We start from the raw sequence: 23053 nt of genomic DNA on the forward strand, positions 1-23053 counted from the left end.
CGACATATTTCAACTGCCTTTTTATTATTAGTTTCGCTCCTGACCCGCGCAAGTACAGCCCGCCCGACCAGAAAGCTGTCCGAATTAACCCGGGACATTCAGGAAACTGTCCAAATCGCTGGCGATAAATATAATTTGGGAAGCGAAATTGAATTTACTTACACCACAGCCTTAAAAAGTCAAACGTCCCACAGCCGAGCTCCATTCGACTCGAACACGCGCACGTTTCTCTCTTCCGCGAACTGGCAGGGCAACGTGGCGCCAAAAATAGAAACAATATTCGAAAGCTTTCCACCTTCCTCTTCAAACTTCTATTCGATCCATCTCGTTGATTTATAACCGAATCCATTTATATTTAACCTCCCCTCCCTCCAGTCGAGGCCAGGTTTGGTCATTTTTCCTTCTGAACTCTCCTCACAGACGTTGAAGGTTTAGGGTTTGAGCCGAGTAGTTTAAAGCTGACTGCCATTTTAGTCTGGTCTTCGATTATACAGATCTAATGTACTTAATATGTGCCCGAAGCTGAGGTAAATGAGCCTTCAATCCGCCTGAACCACGACTTCTCGATACTTTGCTCTATGTCTGAAGGCACCTCATAAAAGGGCACGTTGATTTTTTTTGGGGGGGTGGGGGGGGGGGGGGGGGGGGGGGGAGCACTTCAGTAAATTAGCGTTGCATAATCTTCCCCAGGGGTTTGAATGGTAAAGATCTCCCAATCCACAAAACTGTCTGCGTCAGTGCTGAGTGAACTGGAACGTGTTCTCATCTCGCCCCCTTTGTCTTGTCTCCAATTAATGTCATGGTGCTTTTGAGAGTCAATATACAATCTTTCATAAAACGTTAAAATAATCTTTGATCTCAGTCTTAAGTGGTGTCATAAAGTTCACAGGTCTGTCTACCTATGGGAGGTTGCTGTTGCAGTTCAGCATTCGAAAGGAAGCTTTTCACTTTCGAAACTTGTCTTGATTTTTCCAGAACATTGCATGCTGTGAAGGAGTCGGTCAAGAAAAACACTTCCTTTCCCGCTCTACATTTCTATTCTTTATTTGGCGAAAAAAACTCCGTCGCATTTTCTTTTTATGTTTCGTATAGCAGCCCCATACCACACACCATCCGAATCAGACCATGTGGCTGGTAAACTGCTGTATAATTTATCTTAATTTGCACTCTCACTATGCACTCTACACGACATAATCCTGTATGATTTAATGTGCAAACAGGCCCCACACATGAGAATGCTGGATCAACATTATTAATAACCAAACACAAACTGCCTGACCTTTAATAAGGTAACATAAGCCTAATAAAGTCGTCTGAAATGTAATACGACCTTTGAACCTGTGATTCTGTAAAAAAAAATGTATTTTAACCCCCAAAATCTGTTACAAACCAGAAGGAACCTGATATTAGTTATGATCGGCAACACTTCGCTTACCTTCAAAAAAAAATAACCTTGATGAACAGCAAGTATTTGGGGTTCAGACTGGACGTAGCTTTGAGCAATATTCTGACATTATTGTTTTAATCAAGCTAACCTCATCTCGCTGAGCATCTCCTTTCGCCATCAATTTACACCGGCGACATGATATTGATTTGTTTCATTTGCTCAATGGTGCGCTAAATCTTAGCATATTCTCCGGCAACAGATTGGCCGCGCAACCTGATTTTCAGCCGGCTGTTTTGCTTGCTAAAGCAAATATGGGCCCGCGTTTCTGGAACTCAGCTTGAGGCGATTGAACACTCCAGACAGAGGTGGTAATGAGATGGATAGAGCGGTTGTTAGTGATGAGCGTGTTACAATGTTAAAGAGGGTTTTTTTTTGTGTGTCCAACTTTGTGGAGTGGAGGGGGTCGTTGGATGACCCTGTCTGTTAGGTCGGTTCCCATTTATTTGGAGGAATTGTACTTCTGTGGATTAAACACTTCGATACAAAAACGATCCAGTTAGACAAAATTATTTCACGGTATATTTTTCGTCCCAGTTGTGCACAAGTTTGACTTGCAAAAGAAACGCGTTAATGCCGTGTCCAATTTTACACACAGGATAAGTTGTACATGAATGCTTTTTTTCGAGAACATCACTGAATCTTACAACCAGAGGTACTAGTCTTAAAACTGATATCCACACAGACTTTTAATAATAATTAATAATAGACAGTGTTAGAAACATACAAGTGTTGCAGTTAGTATATACATTCCCTCGCTTTTAAGCGGAAATAATCCTTCAAGCTTCCGCGTGACATGCTTTATTTTTTAATGTAACTTCAAAAACACTGGCGTGATATTACTAACAATTGCTTTTATAAAATTAATTTGACATCTCGATATATACACATCCGTTCCGCCAAACATGTCTTTTATTATCACAATGCTGAACTTAAAAATAACAAGCTTATATAGTATTAATAAAGGTGTTATCCAGTCAAATAATCAGCGTATTTCTTTTAACCATTAAACGTCCCCGTATCTGATGAAAAATATTTGCAAACTGGGTGTCAAGGGAGGAAATTGCGCCTGCGCGCCTTTAAATTAGAAAGTCGGTTCTGTGGGGGTTTAGCTACTCAAGTTCAGTGGTTTCGTCTGTAGTGCTCATTATATTTTAAATTATTTCTTGGAGTTCATCAGGCTAAGAAGTGTCGTCTTATCTTTCACACAGGCCTGTCTACAGCATACTGGCAGGCACTCAAGTTAGACGCTGGATTCTGAACACTGGCGTACCCAAAACTTGAATGCTGCTTGGCTTTGAGTCTAAGGCTGGCCAGGCTTGAGTTGCAAGTGTCTCTGTAGACGTAAGGTGGGGTTGGCGGAGCATAGGGGCAGGTTGCAGATGGGACGCCGGAGTTTAGAGACGGGTTGCTCAGGTTGTTCAAGTTATTGAGACCGTTGAGGCCAGAGCCTGGAACCCCGGTCACTGCAGAGGGGACCATGCTGGATGACATGCTCATGGAGGAGATGGAATTGGGAGAGGAGAACATCGCTTGAGAGGACAGAGGGTTCACATTCATGGAGTTGAAGAAAGGGAAGCTTTTGGTGGAGAGCGAAGCCGATGTCAAGCCTTTGGCTGCCCAGTTGTTGTAGGAATAGCCGGGGTACATGTCGTCGTAGGGTTGCATCAGACCATTGAACTGAGGCCCAAAGCCGCTTTTGCAAAGCTCCGCTTGCTGATTGCGCTCCCGCTTCCTCCACTTGGCTCTGCGGTTTTTAAACCAGACCTGAAGGAAAAGCAACAATCGTGTTATCAGAAACATGCAACAGAACGAGTGAAGGGGTGGGGGAGCGGAAGATTCATCAGCACACATCTCACCCATCTGTGCATTTCAAACACAGCAGATAAAGCGCACATGAGACGGGTCCAATTCGAATTTAACTCCACCAAATATCAGCCTGTCCTTATGGGAGCCAATAAATCAGTCAGGTAGATTTTGTGATTTTTCAATGACTGAGGAGAGTCCCAAACATTTGTTGTAAAGGATATGGAAATAGGTATGGGATGTTTTATCACAAATATACACAACCAACCCATTGGACCTGTAGATGGCAAACTTAACGAATGGAATAAAACACATAATTAATTTTAATGGGACATTTAATCGCCCAATAAATAAATCAGCTACTTTAAAATTAAGTTCTTCAACAACAGTTTCACTTAACATATGTTTCAGATGTTTTATTAAGAAGCATTAATATAACCGAGCGATTTATCGACATATCGCTAAAGGTGGCGAAATTTTTACCAATCCTTTTTTTTTACAAAAATGGTCATTTAGTCTGATTTATTGTTGGCGCCGTTTCCGTGTGTGAACCCCCCACCCCCACCCTTGAATGAGAAGTAAACTGAGCAGCGTGACACACGTGAATCCAAAATATGGATAACTGAAATAACTCCACGAATACGTCGAAACTGTGGTTGCGACCTAATCGATTGTGAATGCTGTGATCTGAAGGCCTGCTGCTTCTCACATTGTTTGTCATCTGGAAGGCATTAGTGAATTAATAATTCAGACATAGCGCAGAAAGGACAGAGAGCGCAGTGTGAAAGTAATAAGTAAGATTCCATTCGCTATGTGTTGAAGGATGCATTAATGCGTTCGGAAACACAAGCCGAATGGAAAACACATTACTCTTCAGTGGTGTGTGCTTCTCCAAGAAATAAAAGCAGTGCGCGTTTGGATATTGTATTGGAAATTGACATTTACAAACATGTATATAGCCTGCTTGCATTTTCCATGCTATAACCAGATAACCCATGGATTGCACGATACGTTACCTGTTTGGCAGTCACACATACAGGAATACCAGTGTGACTTTGTTACTAAAGATCCAGCACCACACGAATTTCACAGGTTTCCACAGAGCTGCGAATCATGTGATTGAGATACTAACTAACAACGATCCATCCATCTATCTATCTACCTATCTATCTATGTCTGTACCTATCTATCTTGGAATAGAAAATTGTTGGAGGGGCTAAATGAAACCTAATGAACCACGTCGACCTGAAGGAAAGTCCTCTTTTTTCACAGCTCTTGGAATCCACATTCAGGCAGCGAGACTAAGCACGCAGCGACATTTGTGTATTGGGATGTGAACTCAGACAAACATCACAATGGCCTGTTACACGGCATTGTTTACACAACTGGTGTTCTACATTGACAAACCAGTGTTAAACGGTGTTTAGCAAGCTGGCACCGTATTCCAGTGTGTAATAAATATTGCACTTTAATTTCGAAAGAACATTACAGCGGAATTTTACATTATATTGGGCAATATTATAAAATATGCTTCAAATTTTGCTGATCTCCCTGTTTAATGGATGCCAAAAGGTAGCAGGAACAAGTGATTGTGACAAGCTATTGTAGAGTCTATCTTGCCTCCCTGATGCAAATAATTCAAGGAAAGTTGTCAATGCTCAGAATTGCATCCATGATTATAACCTGACAACATGTACTGGTACTGTTTGATTCAGTTCGTCTTCAAAAATTACCGACGGTTCAAAATTATGAGTTTTTGCCAATGGGCGAGGGAATGTAAACAGGGAAGCATTCTAGGTGAACCTACCCGAACTCTAGCTTCAGTTAAATTGGTCCAAACTGCAATCTCTTCCCTTGTCGACATGTCTGGGTAGCGATTTCTCTGGAAAGTTGCCTCCAGTTCTTGTAGCTGTTGACTGGTGAAATGAGTTCTCTGGCGCCTTTGTCTCTTTTTCTTTGACGGGTCGTCTGTATTCGTATCATCGTTTTTGCTTTGCTGATTTTTTTCTTTTTCTGGGGACAAAAATGAGCAATGATTTCCCAATTGGTTTACTTGGCCGTTAAACAAATCGTGAGCACACACACCTGAGAAAGGTACGTCCAACTAGAAACAACGAACCATATCTTGCACATCTCAAAGGTATCTTTTGAGTACAGGAGACAGTAATATTGCCGGTTCAAATTGTAACACCTCACGATTAAGTGACTAACTTAAATGCCTTGTGTCAGCTTTAAACGACAAAAGTATATTTTTCCGTATTCCTTTAAATATTTAATTTGTATATTTTCAGAGGTGTCTAACACTTACTCTGACAAAGAAACATATATATGTAGAATATATTACCGCCCTGAATGCATACCAAGCCAATAGCATGTTTTCTTCGTCTATAAAATACAAACAAGCTACTCAATTGGCAAATGTACAGCACATTTTTTGCCCATAACGATTAAAGTACCAACAACCTCATTTTAGACTAATAAATAAATGAATATTTGATAATCCTACTAGTATTTATATGAAACAATATTTCACATAAAACTTAATTGCACGCGTCCATAGAGATATAAATCAGAAACGGAGCAATCTGTAGACAGAGCGTGTGCAGCGCTGAATATATCATCTCGTACGAAATGACTAATGAAATGATTGCTGATGCCAAAACGCATTGCATTTTTGCCCTGAGACGCAATAAATTTCTGTCATAAATTAAAGAAGTGGCACCATTTTCGACTGCAGTGAAATCGATGCGGTGTTATGTGAATGCAAAAGGCCTTACCTCCCGTGTCAGGGCTCGAGGTGTCCGATAAAGTGTGAACCTCGAGCCGTTGCTTGGGCTCGCTTGTTCGCACTGGTTGCAAACCCGAAGCCATGGCTAATGCTGCCTGATCCCGCACCAATTTATTGCCGCTGCTGCTGTTTCTAGGGTGGTCCAAAGTCAACGGATCTTTTGCACTGTTCATCTATAAACAAATACAAGCAGCCGGACGACGTTTCCAAAGAGGATTAAATTTCCTTGCAGCCCACCTTACACTTAAAAAGAAGGTCCAATGGGGGGATGTAATGACCTAGGGGTGTGGTGATCCAGGAACTGTCGTGCACCAAACCTTCAATAGATAGTTGCACAGCTCTTCTTTAAAGTGCGTTTTCGGGCTGCTGTCTTCATTGGAACCCATGCAGGAATGAAAGTGTGCCAGAGGAGGAGAAGAAGCAGTGGGGTTACAATGAATGCGTGATTCCGGGCTGACACTGTGTATTATGTGTGTCCGAGTGACAGGGGATAGGTAACTGCAGATAAGGATCCCCGGGCTGCCGCTGCTCCTGCCGCAAACGCGCGCTCCCTGTCCACCAGTGGCTTTAAGAGCGGGGCCGCCTCTGATAACCTCCACTGTTCCTCCTCCCGGCCAGCCTCCGCCTCCCCGCTGTCACTCAAGCTGAGTGACGCGGCCTCCCGGCCCGTCAGCGGAGCCGGGGGGCGGGGCTCCCGCCGAACCCCTGCGCGTCACTCAACCAATCAGTGAGGTGGAGATGGCGCCCACCCTCCCTCTGCGTCTGTGACGCCACGAGCGCGCGGGGGCGTTGGGCGGCGGCAGGGTGGGAATGGCCCAGAATGCACCCGGAAAGCTGCCCGTTTCCTCAGTGAGGAGGGAGAGAGAGGGTAAAGAGCAGCATCAATGATTTATCAGCCCCACATAATACACATTCTCAGTCTCACTTAAACCCCGTGCAGCTTCTTGTTCAGTTTGCGATTAGTTTGCACAGCGACTCTTCAATGCCACTTTTAACACTTCTTGGTTGTGGAAAATAACCTCAATCCTAGGCTAATAATACCAGTCGTTGGCAATTTTCCATGCACTAAACCCAAATATTGCTTATTTCTCTTCGTATGCTTGATTGATCATTGCTTTTTGGAAAAAATAATGTTGGGTACAAATGAGACTATTTGCCCCACTCCTTAATCATTGCCCAATGCCAAGCACACAGTAAACTCATTCACTCCTCTTGATGACCATCGCACTTTCAAAGAACTTGATTGAATAAAACAGCAATCAGATGGGAAGCTATCCTTTCCGACTACCCTATTACTGTTTGAGTAAGTTGCCAATTAATCGATTTGTACTCAATGTTTGGTACAACGTAGAATGGTGACATCAATAAAGATTTTTTAAAATCTTGAGATGTCACTAATTTGGAAAATACACCTCTCGTTGGAATGTTGTAATCATTTGCTTCTTCCTTCGAAGACATATATAGTATTTACGCGTTTTCTTGATATGTTATGAATATTGCCATTATTAATAAGACAACTACCTGTTTTACAGCTGCAATTGCAATCATTTCTTAATTCACCGATCTACATTACATTATTATATCTTCATTGCGAAGCAACGCTAGCAGTCATTCGCTAAAGCAAAAAGAAACGAAATATATATGTCTACAATTCAGATTATTGCATTTTCGCAGTTTGCATTGAAATTGCAAGGTTGATTCCACGCATGGGTTATCATACAAGGGCAGTATTAATTCAAAGGTTGAGAGCTTTAAGTAATCTCATTCTTCTCCATAACTAGCGCGATTTAGTGTGTAACGAGTAAGATTAAATGGTTAGGTACTGTTTATAAGGATTTTGGAAATACACAGCAGGTTGGTTAGTATCTGAAGGACAAAGATAGGTTAACGTTTCTGGTTTCACCCTTGATGGAATATCTCATTCCGGAGCTGAGCCGCTTGTGATGTGTTGGCAGCATTTTGAGTTTGCATTTCAGGTCTCCAGCATGCTATTTAATTTCCAGTTTGCCATCTTTACTGTTCAAATAACATTTACAATAGACTTAAAGAAAGTGAACGACGTGGAATCATTCCTCCGCGAGTGAACGCGCCGAATACTTAAAAAAAAATAATTTATCCTTATTATGGTATACGTTTAAAACACAATAGTTAGGCTTTATTACCACCAGAAACAGAATGTAAAATGTGTGTTTGTTTTGCGTGCACTGTGAGACATTTAAACATATCTCGCAGCCTGGTAATTTTAAACATCCTTGATTTCAATTCTCCAGTCAAAAAAAAATTGGATGCCAATAATGCTGGTTGTTTGAATAATTTTAAATTTGAGGGGGGGGGGGGGGTGCAAAATACATATGAAGGCGTCATCTTAGATTTGGTGGTAGCTTTAGATTAGTGGTAGCCTTTCAGACGAGTTTGATTCAATAAGCCAAGCAGGTTTGCTGCAAGCATCTAAAGTCGGAGAGCTCTTTGCCTGATTAACCTGACTCGTGAATCCTGGTGACGAGGCTAATAAGGAAGGATTTGGCCTGACACGGGGTTCTGACACTTGCCGATCTCAGTATCTCAAACCTTGGTGCTTACCATTCCGCCAAAGCTGCATAAAACACACACACATATAAAACAGATCTGCAATAAATATTTGGATTCTCTTCCTGTCTGAAAGCTTATCATTAATCAACATTCTGTTCGTTAGCTCTTTTTAAAGATCCCTGAGATTTGGCAAAGATTCTTCCCCGCAGCACCGCGCGAGTTATGATGGAGAGTGCGTCCTTAAATTTGTAGTGGATTTTAATCTGATAAGACTCTAATTTGCTTAAGTCTTTTAAATAGGCTTTAAACGGGTTCTGACAGTTTTCTTATTGAATTTCTATTAATTCCCAAATGATCATACAGTACTGACGTAAAGTAAACATTTCCTTTCTCGGGTGCGGAATGTAACCTGGAAAGAAATTAACCAGTTCTCGGGTCGAGAACCTTTCTACAAGCTGCACAACCTGGCTAGGGATTTAAGATCGGATTATCATTACCTCCTTGACTTCAATGACTGTTAAAATTAATAATAAACTCAAGCTTGATCTTGAGAGCGGGGCAATGAAGGAGATCAAACTTAATGCAAATTTTCGGAAGTTTGTGGTGGTTATTGATAGGCCATCAGCGGCTGTTGGCCAATTCTTATTTTTATTCCACATTTGAAGCGAGGAGGGAGATCTAAAACGGCAAGCATTGTGTCCAACTTTCTTTGCTTTGAACTGCAGAGGCGATTTCAGTTTACTGCGATATCATGAAGGGATACTCATTCTAATGGAATTGTTTATATCATTTGATTGCGACTTCGTGAACTTGGGAGATTTACTTCTTTCCTAATTATTTTGAATGCATCAGCGCCAATTACCACATCGGACCAGTAAAAGAGGACTTGCAGGCCAGTCCGCTCAATCGCAGTAATCAATTAAATTATTTGCCACCTTTAAAACAGCTAAACTGAAAGCATGACAATTTTCTATCAATTATGCCCTTTCACTGGGTCATTTCGGCTGATGTACAACTACCTTAGGGATATTTAGGGATAGAACTTGGATGTTTTAAATACGCGTGGCTTAATCTCACAAGTAAACGTTGACGGTACTGTCAGCAGGTTCGGCCTGAATCGATACATTTCAAGAGATAGTTGTTCTTGAAGAAAATAAATCAGCATATTGACATTGGAATCTTGAGGTGGCGAGTGTGAGGTGCTGGTCAAGTTTGGAAATGGGTGCAATCTATTCACCATAACATCCGTGAAGTCATACTGGCTCTGGTGTGAAACTGAACTCCCAAAACCAGTATCCGTATTTCAGACATACCAATAGCATTGGCACATTGAAAACAGGAAACGCTTCACAGTATTATAGAAACCCATTGAACGTTGCAAATGCTCAATTTAAACCACTTGCAAGCACCCTCGCATCCCGTCCAGGGGTTTAGATGCACATCAACTTGTAAGATTCTTACACTTCGTCTCGACTGAAGATTGCACTGTGTCGAAATTCGTGAATCCTAAAAGGCGTGCTTAATCCAGCCCCAGTCTGACCCAAACGTGGGCCTCATTTAGGAGCATACCTGCCAGTGAAATGTTCGTATGTGTGCCCAGCAGGTTCACGGCACTAACTGCAGCGCCTTAACCCCTTTCAGACTTATGCGGTCATTTCCTGGGTCAAGCCCTATTGCCTGAAGGAAATCAATTACTTTCAACTTCGATCAGAAGTCTCACTTATTTGTCAAGGACAGTTAGGATTTGTCTCAGTTTCAAACTTCCTTTTCTTAAACAAAAAGGGTCGGTGCCCACTCCCGACGGCAGGCGGATGGGTTGCGGGGTGCCCTTGGTAAAGAATACAATAGGAAACGGAGGGTGCGGAAGGTGTTGAGGGCTACTGTTGTCCCCACAAAACTGTTACCACAGTGATTTGTTTGCAACCTGGTTCGCTGTTTACCTGCTCTCCCTCATCGACAGCCAAAGACAAGTCCCGTGGATTTGGCATGTGCTACTAGGATGGACAGTAAAAGCCCGAACCGTTTGTTTGATTAAAGGTCTGCGGGGTTTTGTGGCGGAGAATTGGGGAGCTAACATTCAGCATTAGTTGCCATGGTTACCGTAAATCACATAAATCCAAAAAATACCGACCTATAATCTGAGCCGAAGCTTTGATTTCCCTGGTGAAATAATATTTAAAAAGACTGTCAGCTGACAAAACAATCTTATTAATTTTCCGCGGGTAAGAAGTTAACGCCAGAGAATTTTCATTTAAAAATGCGTGTCTTCAAACAGCCAGGCAAAATATGTATAAAATGGGACCATGTCTTTAAAATTTGTAATTCAGGCATTACAATAATAGGGAGCTTAACATGTTATGGCCGAACGCATTACGTTTTGAAGATATATCAGCACTCACTAAAATTATATTTCCAATCGCATAACTGAGTCAGAACAACGATATCTGCTTTATGTTGTGTGTCTGTGCGCGTGAGATAATTAGTTATGTCGTCTATTGAACATCATTGTGCTACGCATCAAAGAGTAGATTCTGCACTTGACCATGTGTTTTGACAGCATGAGATCGCTCTATCCAACACACAGTGTTGTGGCGTGTGTAACATTTTCTGATTTTTTTTTCTGGGTCATACAATTTGAGGAAATCTAATGATTACTTCTGAAGATTGCACCTGGAAGATGTCCATGTGAAGTGAATCACTTTGTTTCATTCCCTCCCTCTCTATCGAGAAACGGCGCCAGCTCACATCCTTTCCACGATGTCTAACCGAAAGCGTGCCAAATCAAATGTCAGCTGTAACATCTTCTTTTCGCAGTGTACGCTGGCACCTGGAGCAATGACGTACGTTTGTCTCCAGGCATGTCTATTTTGTGCAAGAAAATAGATGTGGCAGCTTTGCAATATTGTGCACAAGACGAAAACATATATAATAGCACTGAATGATAAAGTGTGTATTTCCCTGTGGGGTTATTTAGTAGTTCCAGTGCTTCAATAAAACAATTAATGTTTTAGATAGTGCCTCTCCAAATTAAGATGTTGCAACGCACGTCATATGTGTGTTGTCAAACAAAATTGACACAGCCTCATACGGAGCTGTCAGGGCCAATGATCAAAGTTTTGATCAAATGTAGGTGATAAGGAATACCCTAAAGGAGAAAAGAGAGGCAGAGAGGTGGGGAGGTTTGGGGAGGAAATTACAAAGTGTGGGGTCTAGGCGGCTGAAGCTTTGCCCACCAAAGAAGCAGTGATTAAAATTGCAGATGCCTAAACGACCAGAATTAGAGGATTACAGAGATCTCAGTCCTGGGGCTGGGGAAGGGCAATTGTAATGCGTGTGGATGTTACATGGATATGGAGGGGATTTCAAATCAAGGATGAGATTTCTTTTTTACATAAATGAGGCATACTTAACCAGGAGACAATGGAGACCAGTGACCAGAATGAAAGGGTGAGCTGGGATAGGTGGAAGGAAGGGACCGAGTTTCCGATGACCTCAAGTTCACAGAGGGTAATGTGTGGAGGCTAGCCAGGAGTGTGCTGGAATAATGAAACATCGAAGTAACAGAGGCACGAATGAGGGATTCAGCAGCGGCTCAGTCGAGGCAGGGGTGGAGTCAGCTGATGGTATGGAGGTGGAAATTCATAGTCTTAGTGATGGCACAGTAATCTGGTGGGAAACTCATCTGCTGGTCAGGTATGGCATCAAGGTTGTGAACTGTCAGTTTTGTCCAGTCTCTGACAATTATCAAGGAGATGAATGGAATCAATGGCGGTGGAACGGGGATTATGGCGGGAACCAAAGATGTATGGATTCCGTCCTCTGAATATTTCGTTGCAGGAATGTTCTCCTCATCTAGTACAAGCAATTTGACAATGTAGAGAGTGAAGGAGCTCTAGAGAGGTGATGGTGGGGTAGTGGAGTGTGGAAACGTGCTGTATTTTGGGCTGACGTTGCCGAAGGGTAGCATGTTAATCACAAATAGGAGGGAACCAAGAATAAATCTCATAAACGGCGACATGGCAGGAGGAAGAGAAGGCAATGACGGAGATTCTCTGGCTATGACTTGATAGTTAAGGATGGGACCGAGCAAATTTAGTCCCGTGCGGGCAACAGTGCAGAGGTGTTGGGGGAAGATGGTAAGGCCAACCATATTGCAGGCATGCTCAGAAAGGCAGGAAGGAAAGTTTACCCTGTCTTGGTCGCATGGGGTACTTTGATAAGTTTCGCTTTGGCACGGTGGCATGAGTGGAGACCTGATTGAAATGAGTCAAAGTTGCAGTTCTGGGAAAGCTGTACACGAATTTCGGAGGTGACAACACATTCTAAGATTTGAGAGAGGAAACTGTGGTTGGAGATGGGGCTATTTGAATACTTAATATTGCATGAGGAGGACATGATTGAAACAAATCCTAAGTATGTCTAGCTATTTGCGCTGACACATGGCAAGGATCACAAAACTGGTCTGAAATAAACACGCCGTGGAGTTAAAAAAAAAGTTACATTTAAAAGCACTTTTGATCCATCAATTGCACATTTATTATAAGGCTTTTAGTTATCGAATTAGAATGCTTGTAGTATTGTGACATGGTCGCTGGGTTTGATTGTATTTGCACATATACATTAGAAGATTACTTCCAGAACTTGTAGTCTGTTAAGTGGATGAATTGGTGCTGTTTGGGTAGATTTGTGCTTGTTTTGTTGTCTTATACCTTGGGTTTGTTGTCTTTTTCCTATGTTGGATTACTGAGTATTCTCCAAGATGAAGAGCCATTAATTACCCATTCAGTCAATATTAGGAAGACGACAAAGCTTTTTACAAAGGATTAAGAAGATATCAAATTGTTCCATTAGTATATTCCTACTCACGAATAAGCTTTCATTATACATTTAGTTTTCCCTTGAGTCAATCTAACAACTGCTGCATATATTACACAGACTGTACAAAACAGATAGACAGTAAACAGACCTTAAAGGGAAATAAACTTTCTTTTCTTGATATTTGACTAATTTCTAGTTATTTTTCCGTCTCCATGGCAGCCTCTCTCCATTTACACACACAGCAAGGATTAGCAGTACAATAACGCGCTTCTATAGTAAAAACACCGCCTCACTCTTCACCTGAAACATGCGTCCAAAATTCTAGTTAAAAGACTCTCACAATAACATTTTATGCACCACAGTACACAAACTGCTACTACAGATTAATGGATTACCAGAGTGAAAGAGCAGCCAATTTAAAGAGTGGCAGAGGCACTGGAGCATGATTGTATCGTCAGGAAAAACGACGCATTTTCAAATTGTTCGCAATTCATACAGCTATTTGTTATTAAAGAATTGTTATTTGTTATTAAAGAAACGTCGAATTTTATTTTACATTTAGAATTACGGGACCTGCAGGTAATAAATGCTGCAGTTTATAACATATGGGTTTCTGACATTACTTAGTCTCCTCAATGTCATCTGACAATTTAAATGGTGTCGGACTGGCTGAATTGTAAGGGTAAATTTGATCACAAATCCTTGTGCCATTGTCCTGTGCAAGTATTTAAACTACATGAAGCGCTAACATGTAAAAAAAAATATTGGCGTACAGAGGAACACAGTGTTGACTAAAACATTTGGACACACAACACATCTGTGCACACATCTACACAATTAAATATACCGTGGAATATATAAAGCCTTCAAAATAAACGTTTGTAAATGATCGAAATGGAAGCACAGATAACATTGAAATGCACGCACCCGAGATCAGGAGTTGAAATGGATGCCGCAAACTATTACAGCAAATTGTTTTATTTTTGTTCCGTTTTACTTTAAGATTGTTTGCCTGTAATTTCATACGTATGTGGAAATGAGAGAACCTGCTACATTTCCAGCACGTCTATAGATACGCAATCTGGTGAAGGGGCAAGTTACAAACAGAAAACAGAATATAATCTGGTATGTTTGGGCCAAATTGATAGAAAAATGTAGATTATACCCCCTGTAGTTGCTAATATAAACATATCGTTCTGAACACAACGGATATTTTCAATTCAAATCATGGATTCGAGCGAAGCAAATGACTTACTTGCATATCTTTGTACATTAAACGTAAAAGATAACCAATCTGAACCTACTTTTGTAAATTACAAGATGTCAATTGCCGCACCTAGCATGCATTACAAGAAAACTACAGCACATCAAGAATTACTGACGAGATGTGAAGAAAGCCTTTTCATGGGACAGAAAAGGCGTTTGCAAAGAATTTTCTTCAGCGGAGCGCTTTGTTTCAAAATATGGGATTCGCGAAGGTAAAGTCTTTTTCAAAATAGCATAATTGGTTTGTGCTCATATCGATGTGTAATTCTTGAAAATATCAGAAATTGCATGTGTACATATAATTTTCACCGTTTAAAGTAGGCAAAATATACAGGAATTTATTTTGAAAAGAAAAACAAAGACAATAGAACCAAATAGATAAATACTCATCAATATTTTATTATCTGTTGTTTTGTGAATGGACCTACTGTTTGGTCAAATATAAATTATCCAGATGAATGTAGGAAAAATACTTGTTCTCAATGACTTTGATTTAAAATTGAATGCAGTGTGTTGCTCGTAAGAGATATAGAATAGGCGGGTTCACATGGTAAGCAGAACCCTTTCAGGATCGATACACTTGCCCATTTTGTACAGTAGAGGCCGCTCTAACACAAATTTTAGGGTATCCGCTGTAATTTGTAAAGGTTTCTTTCAGTTTCCTAAGAAGATGTAGTGGAATTCTCTTGTAAGTTTTAATGTAATTAATGATCATTACGCACATCATTATCATTTCCACCTGATCACGTCAATATTTCAAGACTTCATATTCGGATATGGTAATATACAAGGGACGATTTTATTTTGCCTACCATGCGAATCGAGGTGATGCCTCAGGAATTTGCTGTCTTTCCGACTGCTTCCAGCTTCCGTCGCAGAACTTAATTCAGATTTTCGAATTTCTGCGTCCTTCGTAAATAAATACTCCACAGCAGAGGGCTGCGATGCTGAAAGGGAAACATATAGAAAAGAAGCTCACATGAGAGACACGTAAATAAAATGCAATAGGAAGTCCTGTCAAGCCTTCCGATTGTCTGATTTCCCGAGTTTAAATGGTTCGTTGGCTCTCGCCAATTTCCCTTCTCAGACATTCATCTTTTACATCCTTAAATATATCAGAAATCGTCCAGAGTACCGTCAGGCAGTCCTCGCAAAATACATGTTGCATACTAGCAGGAAGGTTATTATACAAACCAGATTCTAGCCAACGTTTTGGTTATGGAACAATAAGAAAGTACACTGACAATATTTAGAGACTTGTGCTTTTAAACTACAGCCTTTACTTTTGACATGCTTTCTCTCTGGGCTTTTCAATTTTGAGGCAAAAGTTTTTGTGTCGGATTATTCTTATGGGGCTATGGAAAGAAAGTGGCAACACGTTTGATTGAGAATGAGTATTCCCCCTTTTTTCATATGGAATGAACTGCAGCCTGGCGTGCCTGTATGTTTTTCGGTCCTTCCTTTTGGAGTGCTGAAGGAGTTGCACTAGCCCATCTTGCCGCATAAGCGCTGAATTTTCAAGGTTACAAAAAAAAAGACATGTCTGTGTATTCACTTCCCAATACGGGAGTTAATTAAACGTTCCTTATGGTACATGAAGCTCCAGCTCTCTCCTTTGCTGCCTACTTAATTAATGTCAGCCATGACATCATCAACAAGCGTCACCCACAAAAACTCTTCAGTACCTTGGTGCTGGAGAATCTCACAACTATAATGGCTGTACATTTTAAAACATCTTCTCGGCCTTTAATGCAAAATTATAAATGTGTTACTTATTAAAATCTATAATTTTACATTTGCAGCACCATTTCTAGTTTGGCTTCCATGAAGCACTGATGGGATGTCCAGCGTTATTTCTTGTCGCTTTACGGAACTGAGCCACATTGCTCAAAGCTGAAACTTGCTTCCGGATATAATTTTAACCGGTCAGAGACAAAGTGAAAATGCCCTCTGTGGATGTCGGTCGTGGACGGTGTATCAAGGAGAAATGAGCTCCAGTGGAATCAATTAAGTCTAATTCAGCTTCCCTATGTATCAGTTATACATATGGTCAAGTTTCGACAAAAGTATGAAGTAGTTTGACATTGCAGGTTGTTTTATGCAAAAAAAATAGAGAAACGTATACTCACATAATTCGACGCAATGCTTACGGCAGTTGGAATCCATAACACCGCCAGTCAATTGTTTACCTAGAGAGAATTGCACAAGATAAATTGTCAGGGCCAAAGTAACACCGTTAAACATGGAGGCAAAATGTTGCTATTTTACTTATAATTACAGCAAAATTAAGCAGGTAACGTCATGACATGAAAAGGGGTTATCTAGGTTTTTAAAAAATGGAACCTAATAACCAACGTTCAGAACTATGAACAGAAACCCATAATAGACAATTCGTACTGAAGCTTTTGCAACCTCTATTTTATCAGCGGCCGGTTTGTAACGAATGCAGTTACTTGAAATCACAAAACATCCGGTTATAAATACATAGCGTCCTTTGTTCAATCTGCTTCACACATTTCTAATGCGCATTTCATTAAAATGAGAAAACCAACAATGTGGGTTTACCTGAATATACAGGAAAGGGGGATTGAAAAACTGATCTTAATTGAGAAATCATTGAGAATTCCGAATTTGTGTCGCTAGTTTTTTTTTTGCTTAACCTTGAGCCGGATTTAAAATGTACCAGAGAACAGCAGTTTTACAGCACTTTCTGCAAGAAATGCGGGTTCTTGGCAACCGATGTTCCATGATCAGCCTCATCTCAAATCCGAGCGATTTCACACGATTTAATCTGTTTCTTGTTTTCTAAACTATAGGCGCAGGCACGGCCACCAGCGCCAAAGTGCGACAGTTTGCCTGCTGGATATTTAGTAATTCCGCAGTAAAGTCACAGGATTAGTGTCTGATTGAGATGTCTGTCGGTGGGATATTACAAAATTCATTATCAGAGCGGTGGACTAACTCGATATGAAGTAACACAGATGGGATTTTATTAGTCCAGGCTTCAAATGTTTGCTTATGATAATTTTTTTTTGAAATTTGCATGTCATCATCATGGTAATGGTTTTTTTTCGCTGCTTTTCAAATCTATCTGGAACTAAACTATCTCCCTTGCAACAGTGCTGGCTTTGCTACGTTGCAGAGCATGAAGAATTTGCCAATCATTCAGGCAGGAGCACCAAAAATGATAGCCTTCCGACAGATTTCCAGTAAGATTCTAGGTATTTCCACGCAATTATTATTTTTAAAAATTTTCCAACACGTTTAAATTCGACGTTTATAATGGCTGCGTCACTTTGTGCCCGAGAGACTGGGTAAATCGCCCTTGACTGCACAAACTATAGTGTACACCAAACACAATTTGATAGAGTCATAAAGACCGTTGAGATGTGTGATATGACACGACCCTCACTTATTGTAACTCACATTGTAAGTGGCGGGTTAAAATGTAACAATGTAACAATGCTTTCCAATTACTTTTAAAAAAGCGTTACTTGAACTGTTATTGAATGCAGACCAAAATAATTGTTACTTCTCATTTTCTTCCCACCGATAGCCTTTTTATTTAATCTTTCCTGATGTCCAGTGAATGATACACTAGAGTCGAGACTTCAGAACCACTAATGCATTAACACCTACCTCTCCCTCGTTAATAATTGTAAAACGCGCACCTTATGGGTCAAATTTGTTCAAAACATATCCAGAGTGGCCAGAAAGCCTAATCCTCAACATTACATGAACCTTCAACATTGTCGTCTTGCATTAACTGTACAAATGTGATTGTCCCCGCGCACGATTTCAATCTAAACAAACTCCAGTGTGCGAGGTCAAGCTGGCCTTTCTGCTGAAATCTTCCGTTTTGTTTTCATATTTGCGGATGAAAAATCCACACCCCGCCTTGTCCTGATACTTGCAATTGGCTTCATGGCGAATAATGAACTCGCTGTGCTATTGTGTGCAAGTGCGATTTGCAACTAACATTTCAACCCAATTTTGTTTTGCGTTTCATTCCAATAAAGGACGTGTCAGGTTCAAAAGATAAAACTGAAATCAGGTGAGAGCGATGGTTACCCCGCGATTAAAACAAAATTCAGCCCACACACTATTTAAAGGTACAAGGACAAATTGATACTGCAATGCTTCAGAATGCTAGCACATCATTTATGGACTGGTCAACCTGCTGGGCATTGCAGTTTAAAACAAACAAACATTTGATGTTACGGACGCACATTTCCCGCGGACATCACCCAGAAGCAAGCAGAATGCACCTTGCAAAGTTACCTTTCTTTACCACCAAAGCAGTAACACGAAGCCGCCTTCGAAGTCGGCCGAAGTTCTGTGCAGTTACTTTTGAAATAACCAGGCCCACCTTACACTTGGCCACGAAAAATCAAGAGACAAGCAGGCGGCCTGTGCACCGTGACCTTAAAGCTGCTCTCCAGTAGCTGCTGCTTGCTGGCCTGTGGAGGGGGTCAGGGCGACGCTGATGCAATTTCCCCAGATTTCCTTCACTGAACCAACCGAATGATCGAGGAGAGCAGCCAGGCCAAAGGGAGCTGCTGAAACTTACCGACAATTGCCACTGGGGGACGGGGTAGGAGCTGAAAGAAAAGCGCATCTTTAGTTAAAACGGCACTCCGTCCTCCCTCCAGGACTTGACTGTTCCACAGCGCAACTCAACCCGGAGAACTAATCACTTCCACTGTGGAAATGCAAAGCGCAGGAAAATGGTGACCGCGGTTACAAATCACACACTCTCGGGGCTATGGGAAGGTGGAACGAATTCTCCCACTTGCATTATCTCACACCTAAAAAAAAAGACGACTCGACTTACCAGACAGAAGCCGAGGTTTTTTTTAATGCGCGTGTGTGTGTGGTTCTCGTTGGTTTTGTAACAGTCCTGAGGACGGCAGATGCAAGCTTGAAAGATTATACAAAATGAAATGAACTAACGTTTCCGCTTGATCTCCTTGTGTTTTTCTCTCTCTCTCTCTCCCTTTCCTTTCTCTCCAGATTCTTTAGGATCTGTTTCTCTGTCTATTTTAGAAAGACGTGACGTCAGGAAAGATTCCAATATATCACAGGGAGAGAGAGAGAGACAGGAGGGAGAGAGAAAGGGGAGTCTTTTAAGAGAGGGACCAAGTCTTTGGGAATTCAGACCTAACGCCCCCTCCCCCCCCCCTCCCCACCCCCCACAAACCCCCAAAGAGCAAGCCGCTTTGATTTCACTCCCACCAGATTAAACTTTTAAAGAAAGGCGCAAAGAACAAAAGCAATCTGGCAAATTATCTATTCTGCTGGAAATGCATGGGCCACTTAAACCATACCTGCAAACTCCTTTGGACTTTAAGAGTTATTTTTAGTGCAAAAGTGCCGAAGAGGGAAGTTTCCAAGAGTATCAACTGATAATAGCTGAATCTAAGGTGACACACATCATGGTGTAATGTTTACAAAAAAAAAAACAAGTGCCGCAATTGACTTGCAACTTGCTTCCTGCTCCACACTACGGTCAACTATTTGCGGCAGCGTGATTTGATTTATAGATTGCAATTTAAAATAAAAATGTGTAACGGAGCCCATGTTTCCCGTTATATTGATACGACGTGAAATACTTGTGGTGAATTCGAGTGCATGTCCTTTTGGGAAGGCCGGTAACTATCTATGACTGTTGAAAGGTTCGCATGCCACGTTGAGTTTTTTTAAAACCACGGGTGCTGTGCATGTTGAACTTAGTCGGGCAGTAAATACAAATGACTGACAAACCCAACGTCAGGTTGCTGGGCGAAGGAAGCAATTGGCCAGGTACAATTGTCTCCCAACTCCTGAGCGGTGATGGGCAGAATATTTACTTTATTAAGGATTCAGTTGCTATAAATGTTCAAACCTGCATGTGGACTGTCGTAACTCGCCTGTGCATTACACGAAGGGGGGGGGGGGGGGGGGGGGGGCACACACTTAGTTTTCACGGTTTGTCTGAAGAACGAATTCTGCCAGGGGTTGAGACGGATTTAATTACCGCTGGTGTCTTTCCACCAGGGTTTTAGTGCAAAAGAAAATTGCACCATGTTCTCGCCTCTCTCCGTGAAGTGCACAGATGTAATGCAGGTCGTTCTATTGACAGCGAGGATGCTTAAAATGCTTCGAAAAGGAACAAAATGTGAGTGGCAGGCACTTTTGAAGCGTTTTCGATTAAACCAAAAAGGACAAAAAATAAGTCCTTTCAATCAATTAGATTAATTACAACTGCCTAGTTAAATCGAGATGTACAACCGCCATAGATTCTCCGTAATCTTTTTTCTCGAGCTTTCCCACTGACCAGCTATCCCGCCATTCTGCCATACGTGTTTAATTCGATTCGCCGGTGCAGCTTAAGTGAGCATCTGTTGTAAAATGCAAATGTACCACAGAAAAACATAAGATACAGAATGCTTCTCATTGGGATCTCGAGTGTGTCGAAGGAGCTCTACATACGTTTCGCTGTCTTAATCCTTCTTTTGCATTTTTAGTCATACCCCTATTAAACAACTAATTAATGCCTTTAATCACCAGGGGATAAAACATTAGACAGGCCGCTGGAGGAATAGGGGATTTCTGGAAAAGCTAGACATCCTGACATAATTAGGACACTAAAATAGTGGTGCTTTATCTTACCCTTTTCAACATGTGTACTGCTCTCTCTTTCCTAGATATACAAAACAAGAACTAGCAAACATAAAAGATCTTCATTCTGCATGCAACTGGAAATACTGGGAGCAACTGGGTTGTTCATTTGAGCTACTTATAGTAACCCCCTTACACCGCCACCCCAGAGTTAAATACGCTTATATTTATGGATATGTTATGTTAACTAAGAGCCGCCTCAGTGTCTGCTAAGCACAAATCGCGGAAAATGGCAACTTTCTCGGATTAGCGTCCGTACTGAAGCTAAAGCCGCCTGCATTTTCATGGATCTCACGGTTTTACGTTGATGGACATTTCAACTTCTGAAGCGAATTCCATTAAAACCCAATGGAATAATCATTGTGAGCAACACTTCCATAACGCCGCGAAAAAAAAAAAATGTTTAAGGCGTCAGAATAAATCATCGCACCTCAAGCCCCGACTTCTGCAGCAGCACCCCTATCTAAACGGTGCTTTTGAGTCACCTCGGTGCAGAATTCGCGCGCGAAAGAAAGGTTCCTTCCGATACACACAGTTGCTGCCGGCTTGTAGTAAATCATTTCAAGCAGGATAATAAAGCTCAGGTTCAAAATTATTCTTCCGGAACGCCCTCCGTTTACACAACGGAAACCCGAGCCTGTCAAGTACATCCGTACACAGCACAATTCATTTATATTTTAAACTAGAGTAATTACACATTGATCTGTTTAGTCCCCAGCACCTTTTTTTTACACCTTGCAAGGATGCTCAGCATTATTGGCCTGGCGCCAAATTGTAAAATTTAAAAAAAAGAGAGAGGACTCTGGAGGACAGCATATAATGTGCATTTTCTGTTAATTGAGGATTTACCTTCATCAGGATGCTCCAGAAGCGTCTCTTTCTCAGGGCGAAAGTGCAGAGGAATCCGCCAACTTCAGAAAAGGCTGGGGATGTGAGATGTGTAGCCTCGAGGGGTAGCGATCAAACCCTTTCATTTGAAGGAGTTATCGATTTGCTGTGTTGTCATCTTTGGCGACGCAAAGGACACTTGGAAAAAAATTCTGATAGGACTCTCTGAGGGACGAGGTGACCCGAGCGCCTCACGATATTCTTAATTACCATATCAACTACTCAGAACCTGCATCCTCTGACAGAGATGGAGCTGGAAGATATCAATGTCCTGTCTTCTAACATACAAGTGAAACTTTATATTCGTTTGCATTTGACAGGTCTCAGCAGATGTATGTGTCACCACGTTGGTAACTTTTGTTCTGTGTGTTGTGTGTATGTACCGCGCTATGCTCCAGCCCAGTCTCCCTAATTACACTACTGTCTTCTTCTTTAACGGCGCTAAGTGGGATGCACCTTGGACTAATGAAAATTCATGTAAATCTTCCCAGCAGCCAACGATTTTACTTTACTTGAATGTAAACGTCTTCCTGACAGATTGATAAAATATGGAACGTCTGTGAATCCGGAATTGATGGAAGTTATTTCTGTCCCATGTAGAATAACGAGCACCGCACAGATAACACATAAGGCGGCGGCTGGTCGCAAATAACTCTGCCGCTATTAAAATAACACGACCATCTAATTATAATTTCTTTATGAACGGCCAGAACAGGACGAGGACATTGGGCTATAACACCTCTGGTCAATACACACCACGCACATTATCATGGTAGTATGTTAATGAATGGATTGATTTGGTGGCCTGTTACAGGTTAGCAGAGTTGAAGTAATCAAGGGAAGGGAAGTGCATC

At 41.4% G+C, this 23053-nt stretch overlaps 1 protein-coding gene across 8 annotated transcripts; it reads right to left on the reverse strand.

The window, feature by feature from the left end:
• Nucleotides 1-2100: 2100 nt before the first annotated feature.
• pitx2 (paired-like homeodomain 2) lies at nucleotides 2101-22367 on the reverse strand. 8 transcript variants are annotated; one of them, XM_038792162.1, is made up of 6 exons: nucleotides 19486-19702; nucleotides 18933-19252; nucleotides 16781-16840; nucleotides 15464-15598; nucleotides 5058-5263; nucleotides 2101-3211 (listed from the first exon to the last, which is right to left on the reverse strand). In XM_038792162.1, exons 3-6 carry the CDS (start codon nucleotides 16815-16817, stop codon nucleotides 2648-2650), a joined length of 942 nt encoding a protein of 313 aa, XP_038648090.1. In that variant the 5' UTR covers nucleotides 16818-16840; nucleotides 18933-19252; nucleotides 19486-19702; the 3' UTR covers nucleotides 2101-2647. The 8 variants fall into 8 exon arrangements, with proteins under 8 accessions (XP_038648090.1, XP_038648092.1, XP_038648094.1 ...); XM_038792164.1 differs by lacking the exons at nucleotides 18933-19252; nucleotides 19486-19702 and adding an exon at nucleotides 22161-22367; XM_038792166.1 differs by lacking the exons at nucleotides 18933-19252; nucleotides 19486-19702 and adding an exon at nucleotides 21742-21763.
• Between the last annotated feature and the right edge of the window lie 686 nt (nucleotides 22368-23053).

The sequence above is a fragment of the Scyliorhinus canicula genome, chromosome 3 (assembly GCF_902713615.1).
Source record: "Scyliorhinus canicula chromosome 3, sScyCan1.1, whole genome shotgun sequence".
NCBI classification, from domain to species: Eukaryota; Metazoa; Chordata; class Chondrichthyes; order Carcharhiniformes; family Scyliorhinidae; genus Scyliorhinus; species Scyliorhinus canicula.